Source organism: Phocoena sinus, chromosome 10 (assembly GCF_008692025.1).
Source record: "Phocoena sinus isolate mPhoSin1 chromosome 10, mPhoSin1.pri, whole genome shotgun sequence".
In the NCBI taxonomy this organism is placed as follows: Eukaryota; Metazoa; Chordata; class Mammalia; order Artiodactyla; family Phocoenidae; genus Phocoena; species Phocoena sinus.
Window position 1 is genome coordinate 62,226,034 of NC_045772.1, and position 13,747 is coordinate 62,239,780.

General features: G+C 46.0%; 1 protein-coding gene across 1 annotated transcript in view; it reads right to left on the reverse strand.

Moving 5' to 3' along the window:
- SCN8A (sodium voltage-gated channel alpha subunit 8) overlaps positions 1 to 13,747 on the reverse strand; it is a 118,790-nt gene that overhangs the window by 9,333 nt on the left and 95,710 nt on the right. The window contains exons 21-26 of the mRNA XM_032644826.1: positions 13,545 to 13,667; positions 7,227 to 7,511; positions 5,405 to 5,458; positions 4,755 to 4,892; positions 3,651 to 3,755; positions 348 to 618 (exon numbers count right to left, since the gene is read on the reverse strand). Of these exons, the coding sequence (XP_032500717.1) occupies positions 348 to 618; positions 3,651 to 3,755; positions 4,755 to 4,892; positions 5,405 to 5,458; positions 7,227 to 7,511; positions 13,545 to 13,667 (976 nt within the window). The remainder of the gene's footprint in view (positions 1 to 347; positions 619 to 3,650; positions 3,756 to 4,754; positions 4,893 to 5,404; positions 5,459 to 7,226; positions 7,512 to 13,544; positions 13,668 to 13,747) is intronic.

The window sequence follows — 13,747 nt, forward strand, 5'->3', positions numbered from 1 at the left end:
ACTCTCCAACTACTTAGTAAATGAGCATTGCCATCAGCAGAAGTGCTGTCACCACCAGAATGTTCCTCATTAATGTCCAACTTAACAATCCCTTACCAGGCCTTTTTCCACTTTATACTGCTACTGTAGCCAGATTTTAAAATATATTTCCTTTGCCTTACCTGTTAGAATGTAAACTCTTTGAAAGCAAGAACCAAATCTAATCTTTTCCCCCTCTTCAGCCACAAAATTTACAACCCGAGAGTAACCTGCCCGCCCTTCGGCCCTGTGTCGTTCGCGGCACTGCCCGGAATCCCGTCCGCAGGGCCAGTCAGGTCCCCTCTCCCGTCCTCGCCTGCCCCACTCACCCACAATGGAGAGGATGACCACCACGAAGTCGAAGATGTTCCAGCCAATGGTGAAGTAGTAGTGCCTCAAGGCAAACATTTTGAGCACGCACTCACAGGTGAAGAAGATGACAAAGACCAGGTTGATCCAGTAGAGAATGTTCTCCATCTGCTTGCTCTGAGTGTCTGTCTCCACCATCATCGTCACCATGTTAAGGCAGATAAGCATCATTATGACGATGTCGAAGGCTTGCTGAGTGACAAAGTCAAAGACGATGCCTTGGATCTTGTTCTGGGTGGGGAGGGAGGGAAGAAGACGGAAGAGGCTTCATGAGAACCTTCCCCAGCAGACTGCGGCAGCTGCCACCCTGTTTCCTTTGCCGGAATACCGGCCAGCGCTCGGCTGCTGCTCTAGCAGGGTATCAGGAGCATGGCTAAAGACCAAGGTCAACATTCCCTCACCAGGAGTTTTCTAAAATTGCCACTCTTCTCTGTGTCTGTGCCATCACACGTTTCTGGGTGTCTTCCTGCCTCTCCAGCTGCTCCTTCTTAGTCTCCTTTGCCGGCCATTTCTTCTCTAAATCTCTTCTTCCTCCCTTGGAGAGCTCATCTACCATCTATTCCTACAGCTCACACGTTAGCTAGGTGCTTCAGTTTCCCAAGTGTTTTCTTCTCCAGCCCGTATCTTTCCTCTGAACTCCTGGGTTGCTTGTTCGATATCGCTCCTGGATGAGGCATAAGCGTCTAAAAGCTCAGCAAGTCCGAAGCAGAGCTGCCTCCTTTCCTCTGCCCCTCTCCCAGCTCGCCCTTCTCTCACCGCAATTATTTACCCAGGCTCTAAGCCAGAAATCTGAGGGTCATTCCCGCTCACCCCTCTCCCTCATCCCCCATCGAATCCACTGCAGGTCCTGTGGAGTCTTCCTTGAATTCAGCCGCTCCATTCCATTTCTGTGGCCCTCCTCTAACTAAGCCACCAACATCTCCCCTTTTGGACTTCTAGAAGGGTCTCCCGACTGGTCTTCCTGCTTCCTCTCTTGCCCTCATCCAATGCAGTCTCCACAAAGCAGCAAGTGTGATTATTTAAAAACATAAATGGTTCACATCACTCTCCTACTTAAAATCTCTCACTAGCTTCTCATTGGACTTGCAACAAAACTCCTATGGCTGACTGACTTAAACATGCCTTTCAGGGCTTCCCTGGTGGCGCAGTGGTTGAGAGTCCGCCTGCCGATGCAGGGGACGCGGGTTCGTGCTCCGGTCCGGGAGCAGCTGGGCCCGTGAGCCATGGCCGCTGAGCCTGCGCGTCCGGAGCCTGTGCTCCGCAGCAGGAGAGGCCACAACAGTGACCTGGCCGCACTAATGTTTCCTGCTTTTAGGGCCTCATTTGCTTTCCCAGGATTCCTTTCCCCAGCCTTCTGCCTCCTTCTCATCCACTCAAATAGACCCACCGTAGTGAGGCTTCTCCCACAGCTCTGTTAAAGGAGACCCCCCCTCCAGCCCAGGCCTCCGTTATACTCTGTCATGGCCCTTCAGTTGATTTTTTTCTCACAACACTCTGCATTTTATTTATTTATTTGATGTGGACCATTTTTAAAGTCTTTATAGAATTTGTTACAATATTGCTTCTGTTTTTGTTTTTTTTTACGTTTCTGGATTTTTGGCAGCGAGGCACGTGGGATCTTAGCTCCCCGACCAGGGATTGAACCCGCACCCCCTGCATTGAAAGGCAAAGTCTTAACCACTGGACCGCCAGGGAAGTCCCTGCATTTTATAATAACTGTTCTCTTACTTATTTATTATCTATATCCCCACTACACTGTAAGCTCCATGATTGCGTTGTCTATTTGTTCATCACTTTTTGCCTGGTGCCTGGTACACAGTAGGAGATCTGTAACGATTTGCGGAATAGGTCTTTATTAATGCTTCCTACCACACTGAGCGTTTATATTTTAGTGTGGAAGAAAATACGCTCAGGTTCCCACGTGCAAAGTACTGAACAGAACTTCAGAAATGGCAATCCTCTTGCATTCCCTCTGATCGCATTTCTGTCACAAAGTGGAAACTACCATCAAGGAAATATAAAAAATGTACTCTTTCTTAAGATCTCCCTGATTTTTTAGATACCTAGGCACTTGAGCTCATGCTTATTTTCAGGATTACTTAACTTGGTGGGTTCCAAACTGTTCTGCAAAGCCCTAGGGTTTCCTCTCCCTCAGAAGCTGGTGAGGGGGGTATGCCAGGAACAGGGTGTGTGGGGTTAAGTCAGGAAAATGCTCTGGGACTCCCACTCTTGATTCAAAGAAAGTAGCTTCACTTTCATTTTTGTAAATTAGGTTGCCAGGTAAGCTTTTAAGAGTTCCGCTGTGGTGGTGTTTTAAATAAAAAGTTACTCTATTTATTTATTTATGGCCACGCCGCACGGCTTGTGGGATCTTAGTTCCCCAACCATGGATCGAACCCGGGCCCCCGGCAGTGGTAGCACGGAGTCCTAACCACTGGACCGCCAGGGAATTCCCTAAAAAGTTACTTTAAATAAAAGTTACAGAAGAAGGAACTTTGAGCGTGGCTTTTGGGGGTCATGTCCCACTCGGCGGGAGGTATGGCTTCAGGAGCGCAGCGTCTCCTTCTCTGAAGCAAGAGAACCACCACCAACACAGGGTCAAGCAGAATCCCAGTCCCCAAATCTGTTTTACAAAAGGCTCAGTTCAAGGGAGGAAATCAGGCCACAGACTCTCCTAGCTTCACCCTCTCCTGCTCCCACAGATAACCGGAAAGAGGCATTAGCTTAGCTTTCAGGCACATCCTTGCAAAGACTTACTTGTTAAGCAGAGGGCTGAGAAAATAATGACCAAATCCTATCTTGTACTGGTAGGAAAGAGATCAGCTTTCATTTCACTTTCCTTTGTTCATTTTTAGTGGGTCTCTTAAAACATCTCTCTACCAGGGTCACAGCCAATGTGGTCAACATGCCAATTCTCTGCTGCTGCCCAAGGATGCCTCAGAGGAAAGGTCAGGTGCAAATGCAAAAGCCACCCCATACCTTAACTCCTGTTCTTCTGCCGTCTTCCTCAGATCCCTGCTTGCGGGATCTCAGTTCCCCGACCGGGGATTGAACCTGGGCCCTCGGCAGTGAAAGCACAGAGTCCTAACCACTGGATGGCCAGCGAATTCCCTTCCTCTGATCTTTTGGATGGGACAGCGAGGAGAGGATTGGAGGGCCCAGGCCGCCCATCATTTGCCCCTTTCCTCCCTCTGCAGTAACTCTAGCCGTGTCTTTTTCCACACGGGGCCTCACTCTGCCCTGGGCCCACACAATGCACTCACCAGGGGGCGGGGGATGGGTTTCTGTGGTTTCTTTGAGCCCAGCTTTTTCATGGCATTGTAGTACTTCTTCTGTTCTTCGGTCATGAAGATGTCTTGACCTCCAAAGTAAAGGAGGGAAAGAGAGAACGTGCAATTACAACTGGCTTTCACATGCTACAAGTTTGGACCTAAGGTGCAACCCTGAGAACCGAGGGGGCTTTATCCCCTTTACTTTCCAGAGGTCAGTTTAGCTAATGGTCGTCCCAGAGTGAGGTAGACCCGGGACAACTAATCTAACTCAAAGAGATACTTTGTTCTCAGCTTGGGATTTCTGAGACCTGCTAGGGGCTAGGAAGGAAAGAAGGAAGGAAATGGAGTAACAGACCTCCAGGGAAGGATAAACTTGAGAGCCATGACTCTAAACACATCTTCGTACATTTGGGGGGACCTGCTTTCCTGACACAATTCTCAATAAAGCATTCTAAAATGAAAGGATTTTCAAGTCCTGGCCAATGGCCCATCTATTTCCGACAATATTAAAATTTTAGAAATCTTGGTGGGAGCAAACAGTTTGGGAAGTTCCTTGGAGTTTGTTGGGACAGGCTCGATTTATAAAATAAATGACAAGAGTAATCTTATTTGCTTTGGAAAAATTGTTAATGAGCTGGGACAAGTAAAGGAGGTGAGCTTTCCAAGGTTGATCTCTCAAATCCCAATGTGCTGCTGGTACCAGGGATTAACACTGATAATGACAAGTCGAGACAATTTCTACTTCTCACTAAAGCTATTCGTCTGCTGCTTTCCTTTTCAGCTGTCACTAGACCCTCTCTGACCCTACCTCCCTCTGGTGGGAGGCCAAACCTAGTAAAAAGCCTCCGGAATTGCTGGTAAATTTGGTACCGGTAAATCGCTAGTTTGGTCTAGTAAATGTGGTAAACCACACACTGCAAAATCCAGCACGACAGAACGGGCTGGCTGGGACTAATGTACAGTGGGGCCAGTGCCACAGCGAGGTGATGATGCGAATCTTAGAGAAAGAGAGGCGTTTCTCTCTAGAGAGAGGGACAGAAGTGCCTCTCGTCTGGGATGAGCCCCGGCCGCTGGCAGCGTGGGGAGGAGACCTATCTTTTTCTTCTGCTGGTTGAAGTTGTCGATGATGACGCCGATGAACAGGTTCAGGGTGAAGAAGGAGCCGAAGATGATGAAGATGACAAAGTAGATGTACATGTAGATGTTGTCCTCGTACTTAGGCTGCTCATCAGGCTGTCAAAGGACAGGAGAAAGGAAAGGAGAGTCAGCTCCTAGCTTGGGGGTCAGGTGGGGGATTCCGACATGCCAAGGCCGTCAGCCCCGCTGACCGCTTGAGCTGCTGAGCCAGCTGGGGTAGGGGAGCCCGAGGTTCTCTCTGCCTGTCTCCTTCTCCACGCTGGCAGGTCCTGCCCTGAGAAGGCATATGATGCCTTCCATGACGTATGTGGAGAATATGCAAATCGTGAGGCGAGGGGGAGGGGAGGGCTGTCTGCTAGGAGCCACGCTTATTTCAGATCAGCACTGAAGAGCAGACAGCTCCATTAGGGCCAGGTGAAAACCAAGAGCCTAACCACCTGGAGGCGCTGTAAGAGAGTGATGACTCACTGAGAGGGGGAAGGTGACCTACAATCAGTGAGACAGGCAAAAAACGTTCTAACCTTCCCTCTCTTTCTTGATGAGCTCCACCATGCTGCTTGCTTTCTAACCAGTTAAGAAGGTCGTGGTTTCACCAGGTATAACCTTACCTTTCGGGAATCTACAGCTGCATACATGATGTCCATCCAGCCTTTGAAGGTTGCCTGGCAAACAGAGTCAGTCATTAGACTGTGCCTGTTAGGGGGTGGGTGGGAGTCTGGGCAGAGGGTCCCAAAGGCAGGCTTAGGTTCAGCGAGAACACAAGTCAGGGAGTTTGGGTGCAGCCTCACGTGGACACAGAATTTTCTGTTTGTTAATACAGGTCCCGAGGGAGCTTTGTCTAAGCCCTGAACGTAACGTCAAAGATTGGCAGAGAAACATGCTGACAGTGGTAACTGGATCAATACTTTTACAAAAGGTCTTTAAAATGGGTCTGAGAAGGTCGCCTAAAGCTAGGGCAAACTCGTATTTATGAGTGGCAGGTATCTACTGAGTTTACTTAGAACTTACCCCTCCATGAAGGAGTCATATTTTAAAAAGGTGTCAAACAAGCAATGGCGGGGGGGGGGGGGTCTGAAAAATTAATAGCTGCATTAAAAAAAAAACAAGGTCAGAACTTTCCCCCTACTAAGATACAACAGTGGCTTCATCCTAGGCAGCCCCTTCCCAATTCTCCGACTATACCTAACCTGATTTTGGAAACTAATATGGGTCACCAGTTTAACAGTCTCCATGTTTTCCTTTCATTCTATGTTTTATTTACTCAACCAGATTCTCAGTTTTTTTCAGGGCCTGGGCAGTTCTTTATTCATCTGATGGCTCTGGTACTGCCCAAGCATGGTGCCTTGCCCGTGGTGGGGACTCAATACAATGTTTGGCTGGCTGGTGTGCACTGGTTTCCTGGAGCTGCTCCAATTTAGGTTCAATCTGTGGGTCCAGTTTCTTGAACTGGGAGAGAAGAGCTAAAGAGCTCTGGAGTGGGATAAACCACTGCTCATCCCATTAATTCCTACGAGCTAACAGTAAGTGCTTACTACACACAAGGCCGAGTTGAGAGCTTCACCTGCATTGTCACGTTTAATACTCCCAGCAACTCGATGACATAGGGACAGTTGTAATAGTAATGAAGAAACGTAATAGCAAACACCGTGAATTAAGCACTGCTATGGGCCAGGCATCGTGCTAAGAAATGTTAATAAGTTATCATGAATCCTCTTAACTACCGTGCAAGGTATGATTACTCAAATTTAACAGATGAAGAAATAGACTCAGAGAGGTTTAGTAATTTGTCCAGGGTTACATATCCAGTAAATACCAGAGTGTGGCTCAAACCTACATCTGTTTGAGTCCAAAGACTAGGAGCTTTCATTGTACTCTACCGTCTTGTCAAACTCTCCAAATAATCGACCAAAGAGGAAGAGAAAACCAGACATGACGGAATGCTTCACTGTTTACCGTGATACATTAACTTGAGGCCTTTCTCTGGGGTTGAGCTGACATGAGTAGCGGCATCATAGCACCGTCACGTTGTCATGTTTAGTTAACTCTAGTGTAGCTGTTACGTGGGACTGTTCTGCTCTATCGATTTTTTTTTTTTTTTTTTGGTCTATGCACTTACCTACTTTTTTCTTTCTCTTTAACTACATACTCTGTCATGGAGAGAGACGGTGATCTCTCTGCAACTTTATTATGCTGCAGGAATCCTTATTTGTTGATAAGCAGAACTCTTGAGCACAGTGACAGATTCCCTTGGCTGAGGTTTTGGAGATGTCAGAGTACTCAGGAAAGGTGTCTCCCTGGAACTGGTTTGGGAAATGACATTGTCCCCTGACCTATTAACAGCGATCCTGATTCTGGACGCAGGGCTGAGAAGGAACCAAGTGAGATTTCTGCTAGCTTTCTGGATTTCATAGGACGGAGAACGATCCTTACCACTTGAAGAAGCGCCAGATATCCTGCCCCGACGTTGTCAAAGTTGATCTTCACGTTCTTCCATCTGATTTCTGTATTGTTCCCCTCCATGAGCTTTTCACACTCAGTTTTATTGTTGACATCTTCAATTTCAAATCGGATTTCAGAAGACTCATTAAAGCAGTAGTGGTACTTTCCGGCAAACAGGTTAACTCCCATGATGCTGAAAATCAGCCAGAAGATGAGACATACCAGCAGCACATTCATGATGGAGGGGATGGCGCCCACCAAGGCATTCACCACCACCTGCATTGGAAGGGGGAGGTTGCTGAGTGTCGGGAAGAAGTACAGGCACGCACACTCTTTTGATTTCCAGGAGGGGAATGACACTTTGTGGCTTGTTCTGACTATGGAAACGTTATGTTCCCTTTGGAATTAGGGTAACCAAACAGATCCATACGCAGGACCAAAATTTTGTATATCTATGAAATATATTTTGAGGAATTCTAAAAGTTACATATTTATTTCATTGAACACAAATTCCCCCGCCCAAGTTGACCTAGGTCTCTCTCCTAGGCATCAACCTGGGACCGAAAAAATTATTTCATCGTCTAGTGTCCCTTCTCACCAACTCATAAAATATGCCCCCGACATGGGAAAATCTGAGTGATTTCAAGCTCACTAGTTGCCTTTCGACAGACATTCCCCCTCTGCAAAGCAAGGTGAGGTGGTTCAAAATCACAGAGAACTCCCCTGTGGGGTTAGCAGTGATTCACTCAACGGTACATAGAGTCTCTTTTATGACTGTGCAAGGCCAGTTATCTTATTTCAGGCAAGAGCTGAGCATGCATTTTTTGCAGGCTCAAGGAAAAAAAAAAAAGCTATATTCCCTCTACCAAACAGTATAAAATAAAATCTGAATGGTTGTGTTTTTCATGCAAGATTCATTATTCTTCTTCAGGCTTTCTTTTTCTTTCTGACTTTGCAGGCTTCTAGACCCGAGTCGCCCTCTGCTTGGCTAATGCTGGTGTCTCTCTGCTCAATCTGGGGTTTGACTCAACTCTTCACGACGTATTATTAGAAAAAGGAATAATTTGTTTTTTGGGGGAGAATTTTGGGTTAGATCACTGGTCTTGAAGCCCCAAAACTGGCATATTGTTAAAAATCACTGACTACAGTAAGCTCGGGAGTGAAAAAAAGCCAAGGGAAAGGAGCTCCCTCAGGAATTAAAGTTTCTGTGTTGTTTTTAACTTTGATTTTGCTTCACACTGTAGATGAGAATAGCTAGACAACACTTCCACTGCGGCAGCAGTTTTCACTAGAGGAGTTCAAAGTGCTTTACAAAAATAGCATTTCAGGTGGTGGGGCAGAAAGCAAAGCTGGTGTTCATTTCTTCCCTGATTCTCACTGGCTGTGGTCTTTAGCGGGACTGCTAAGGCCCAGAAAGGTGACCCTAAAATGGGAAGCATGTTTCTTCCTTTTTCTAGTATCCTAGGAGGATAAGTGGAGTTAAAATAAAGACCCTGGATATAAACAAAGTCTCCTAATGTTTTGTTAGGAGGAGGTGGCAAGCATCACCACCCTCCTCCATCCGCTTTTCAGTGCAGGGAAGAGAGAGGACAACGCTGCCAACTAGCACGGCATGGAAACGGCCTAAAGGGCCGTGCTGTAGAAGGAACACCAGGGGGCGGCTCTGGGCTCTAATCTGAGCCCGATTTGGGACCAGGTTTTCCTCATCTTCTGTTTTGGCCTTAGATTGTAATGTCACTCATCGGAACACGTGGCTGAGAAGAGCTGTCTGTTCTGTCCTATATAAAAAAGGCAACGATATTCTGCTAAGGAGTCACTCTCCCTCAGATTAAAATATTAGTTTTGTGTTTCTCCAATTCATGTATGAAGGCCTTTAGATTGAGAGGTAGTTATTTCTTAATTCGTAGACCAAGAAATCTCTTCTAGATGTAATAGCTCTGTCATTGGTATAAAATAATTACACTTCCATTGTTCGTTACTTTGAGCAAGGAAAGCCAGAATACCTGAAATCTGGGAACTCCCCAATGTTACTGTGGAGAATGATATTCATATTATTAATTTATGTTACCAAATTTGTCAGGTGATCAGATACGAATTTTACCTCCTCTTTCTACAGTTGCCTACCCTTTGGTGGGAGTACTTCCAGGCAACGAAATGTGCAAAAGAATAGGCAAAAGGAAGATGACCCACAAATGGGATAATTTATTTCTCACAAGTTAAGGGAGTAGGTTATGTAAAGTTTCAAAAGCTCAAGTCTATGTGACAGCATTTTGCAGCAGCGCTCAGGTGAGAGAGCGTGACCTTCTATTAGACCGTCACAAGTATGCAATACAGAAGTTGGCCCCAGAAGATTTGAAACCTAGAAATCTTGCTTTCTGTATCAGTTCAGAGTATACCTCCTCTAGGAATTCTTCTGACTACCTTAACCTAGTCTAACCTGTCCTACATAGTGTCTGTGTGTTACAGTTAAATATGGGGTAATATTTCCAGCAGGGAAGAATAATTAGCTAATTGACTAAGAAATCTCTTTGTACTTTTAAACTCGTAGATATGCTCAAAGGAATCAGTACACAGAAGTATTGACGGGGCCTCGTTCTCTGATATATGTGACATAAAAATCCTATAAAATCCAATGTACTTGTGAGATGTAAATGCACTTTCACTTATAATGAAATGTACTTTCATTATAACCCAAAGGAAAACTTCTTAGCTTCACTTCATGAATAAAACAGAAAACAGCTGATGAAATTTACTAATAACTCTTCCTTGTTGTGAACATTAGCTAATATTCTCAGCAACCAAAGAGCAAGAAACCATGCTTTCTTATTTTGAACTCTTACACTATAGACATATATATAAATGATAATTTAAGTTTCCATGGATAGTTACATAATAAAGTGGATCTCCCCTTCTGCTCCCTAATAACTCAAGTTATTCCGTGTCACCTTTAATTATGATGAAATTCATTATTGTTAAAAGTTAGGTATAGAAATATTACTCAAAGCTAGCAACCTATAGAGTTACTTTTTGCAATGGAAGCTTATATTTAGCAGTTGAGAGAAATCTCATTTGATGAGAAAATTCCAATGGGTACTAATTCTTTCCGCATTTTTGTCTTCTCTGTAACGCCTAGAACGTTATTGCTCATTAAATACTATAAAATCTGTCAAACAGCTTTTAATATCTGGCAGAGGGAACATGGCTTTAATGGACAACTATATACTGACAATCAACAAAAATGCATGCATGTTTCACAGCATTACTATTCTGTACCCTCAAAAATTTAACAGCACAGCAAAATCCTTAAATGAAGATTACTATGGAGGAGAGAAAAGCAAAGAACTACGTTCAGCATTCCTTTGCCGACAGCATGAGTGTTTCAGTGTTCTGCTCTTTGGTTTGAGGAAGAGACTGAAGCCAGTGTCCCAGGACAGGCTAGGGCCTTACGGTCCCTCTCAAGCGAAGGTCTGAACCTCTCACCGGAGCAGCACAGTGACAGTTGAGCCCATCTGCATCGATGGTATTCAGTTTGTAAAGATGTCTTGTTTAAAATTTTCTAAGGGGATAATCTCTTAAGATTATGCAAGTGTTGGCACACACAAGGACCCAAACCAAGAAATGAAAAACACAGCCCTGCAGAAGAGTAACGTTCAAGGAAAACGTAGGTCCCTAATTCTGTTCATTGTTGGGGCAAATTCACTCCTCCCTTCTTGCACAGAAGGGCTGGGGAACTGCAGGAAAGGAATGGGTCCTGAGTTTTCACCTCCGGCCCAACCAGAAGTGGCCGTGCTGTCGCTGACTGGAGCCAACCAAAGGAGGTGACATCCTTTACCATAGTTTTCCTTACTGAATGTTTACTGTTTGAAAGCCCGGCTTTGGGTTCAGACTTGTTCCTGCCCTTATTATCTCATTTGAGAAAACCTTTACTAATGCTTTTCAAATAAAAGTGTCTGCTCTTCTGGTCACCCATTCCAGACCTCTGGGCTCCTCAACTACTTGAAAGTTGACAAGTAAAAGTGTTGAGGGAATGGAAACTGCGAGTCCCGGAAAGGTGAGGAAAGAAGGAGGAGCTAAAGGGAAGAGGTGTGGCCACCAGAAGCACTCCTGTGTCCAGACAATTCACGTAATTCCCTCGTGAGCCAACTGGTGGCAGCTGGTCAGGGAGGACTGCCTCTGCCACAGGTTGGGACTGGCAGTAATGGGCACCCAGATGGAGAAAGTCAGTAGCAGTGTCAGTTGGGCATCTTTTTTTGGGCTTTCTTTGGGTACTACCAGTCTCCTTTTAGGAGTTCTAGGGCCCCTCCTGGGGCATGTGGAGGATCACAGGCTACTGAGTTTAGGTACAATCTTGCAATTATTATCTTCGGTTTTCAGTCACCAAAACGGATGATCAACTTTATAACAAAACTAGTAGGACTTATTTAAAAATTTTAACTAACCCTTTCTGAAAAAAGTGGGAAGGTGGGCTTCCCTGGTGGTGCAGTGGTTGAGCGTCCGCCTGCCGATGCAGGGAACACGGGTTCGTGCCCCGGTCCGGGAAGATCCCACATGCCGCGGAGCGGCTGGGCCCGTGAGCCATGGCCGCTGAGCCTGCGCGTCCGGAGCCTGTGCTCCGCAACGGGAGAGGCCGCGGTAGTGAGAGGCCCACGTACGGACAAAAAAAAAAAAAAAAGTGGGAAGGTGGGAGAGGAGGGAAGAGCATTTAAATCCTGTTTTCAGTGACACCATGGCCCCCTAAAACACTGAGCCCTCTGCAATATACTTCCCCTTACATTTAGCTCGAGCATAACAACGACCTGATTGCACACATTCTGAAACCTCTCTTACCTGTGGGAGAAAGATTTAGAATCCCAAGTTTTGTTTCTTAAATTAAAATAAATTTATGCTGCTGTGGAACTGACCTTCCTGCAGATGGTTTCAGGTGGGTCGCATAAAGCTTCTATTTAGTAAACCAAACTGTGACTGTGCTACAGGAGAAATGCACACTTCTTGCAGAAAGCGTTTGTCTGGATAAACTAAAATAATAAAATTCCCAAGTCCCAGCGAAATTTTCGTCTTCCTGTACAGATGTGGGTGGCTTCACGAGACAGTGGCCAGGAACCCACGGATGAGGACTGAACGAAGCAACACTGTCCCGGTACCTCGTTTCTCTGAGCAGTGAACTACCACACTCAGTTTAACTACCACAACAGTTTAACTTTTATTCCTACATTCTGATATCTGCACGTTTAAAAACGTAGCCTCTGGTTTGCTCTCCTGCATGTATTCAACATCCGAATTAAAATGAGTTTTCTTGGTCTCGTTGAGTATAACAGACCTCTCTGATTACCAGAGGACGACCATTACCACCAAAAGCCAGCGGTCCATTTGATTTCACGGACTTGCGTGTCTGTGTGTCTGTGTGGGTGTGTGCATGCTCGCGCACGCACACGTGCACACACACACAATTTTTTTAAACCAAGAGAGACAGCAAAAAGGCACCAAAAGAGGGAGCCTTATTTCTATAGTGGCAGGGTGACAGCACCCTGCACTGTTTGGATTTGGGTGGAGCTATCGCCAAAGCAGGAATAGCAGGTGTTGAGAAATTTCAGGAGAACTAGCTGATAGTCACCTAGCATCGTACCTGGCTGTTATTTTGACAGTGTTAGGACAGGGGACCATATAGCGTGGGCAGAGGGGTAGGGGGTGAGGAGGAAAGCTTTGCTATCAGACAGAGGCTGCCAGTCCTTACGGGACTGGGCTGAGAACAACAAGGTGCAATAAGAGGAATCAGAACAGAAAGAAAAGCATTTCTTTTCCCAGGGCCATGCCAAATTCTGCTCCGTCCCCAGTTCCAGGCCTGCCATCCCGTCTTCAAGCCCCTTCTCGCCGCTTTCGCAGTGACTCCAAGGCCGCAGTCCTCACCTGGCTGACGCCCCTACACTGCACTCTCCCTGCCTGCGGCCTCTGCTTTTCAGTGGGTCTGTGGGTGACAATTCCCCTTCTTTGCACCTGGTGATTCTCCCTGTTAAATCAACAGCCCAGAAAGCCGCCCCAAAGTGCTACAGATAAGCCAGGCCAGATGAGAATAGCCAACGTTAACATGTTCTGCGATGGCATGTCGTTGGGGGTGGGGCCAGTATTAATGTGATGAGGCAGCTAAACGCGACTGCCCTTGGGGCAGGTGCGGGGGAGAAAGAGTGGAGGATCAAATCAGCAGCTGCATCCAGAGTTCGTGTGTGAGTGATCTTTCCACCACGTGATCAGTTCTAGCATGCGTAGACAGCTTCCACTGGCATGCAGAAGGATCAGCTGCTCTTAGCATCTTACCCTCATCCCTTCAAATCGTGATAAGGCTCTTAAGGGTCTCAAAGCTCTTAGGGTCCTAAGGGACTTTATGGCACCTAGTTCCGAGTAGCCCAGGGCATTAGCTATAAGGCTGACTAAAGAGACCTACACGGAAACAGAAGAGAAAAACAAAAGCAAAAAAAGGAAACAAAAGAAAAAAAAACAAGAAAAAGAAAACAGAGGTT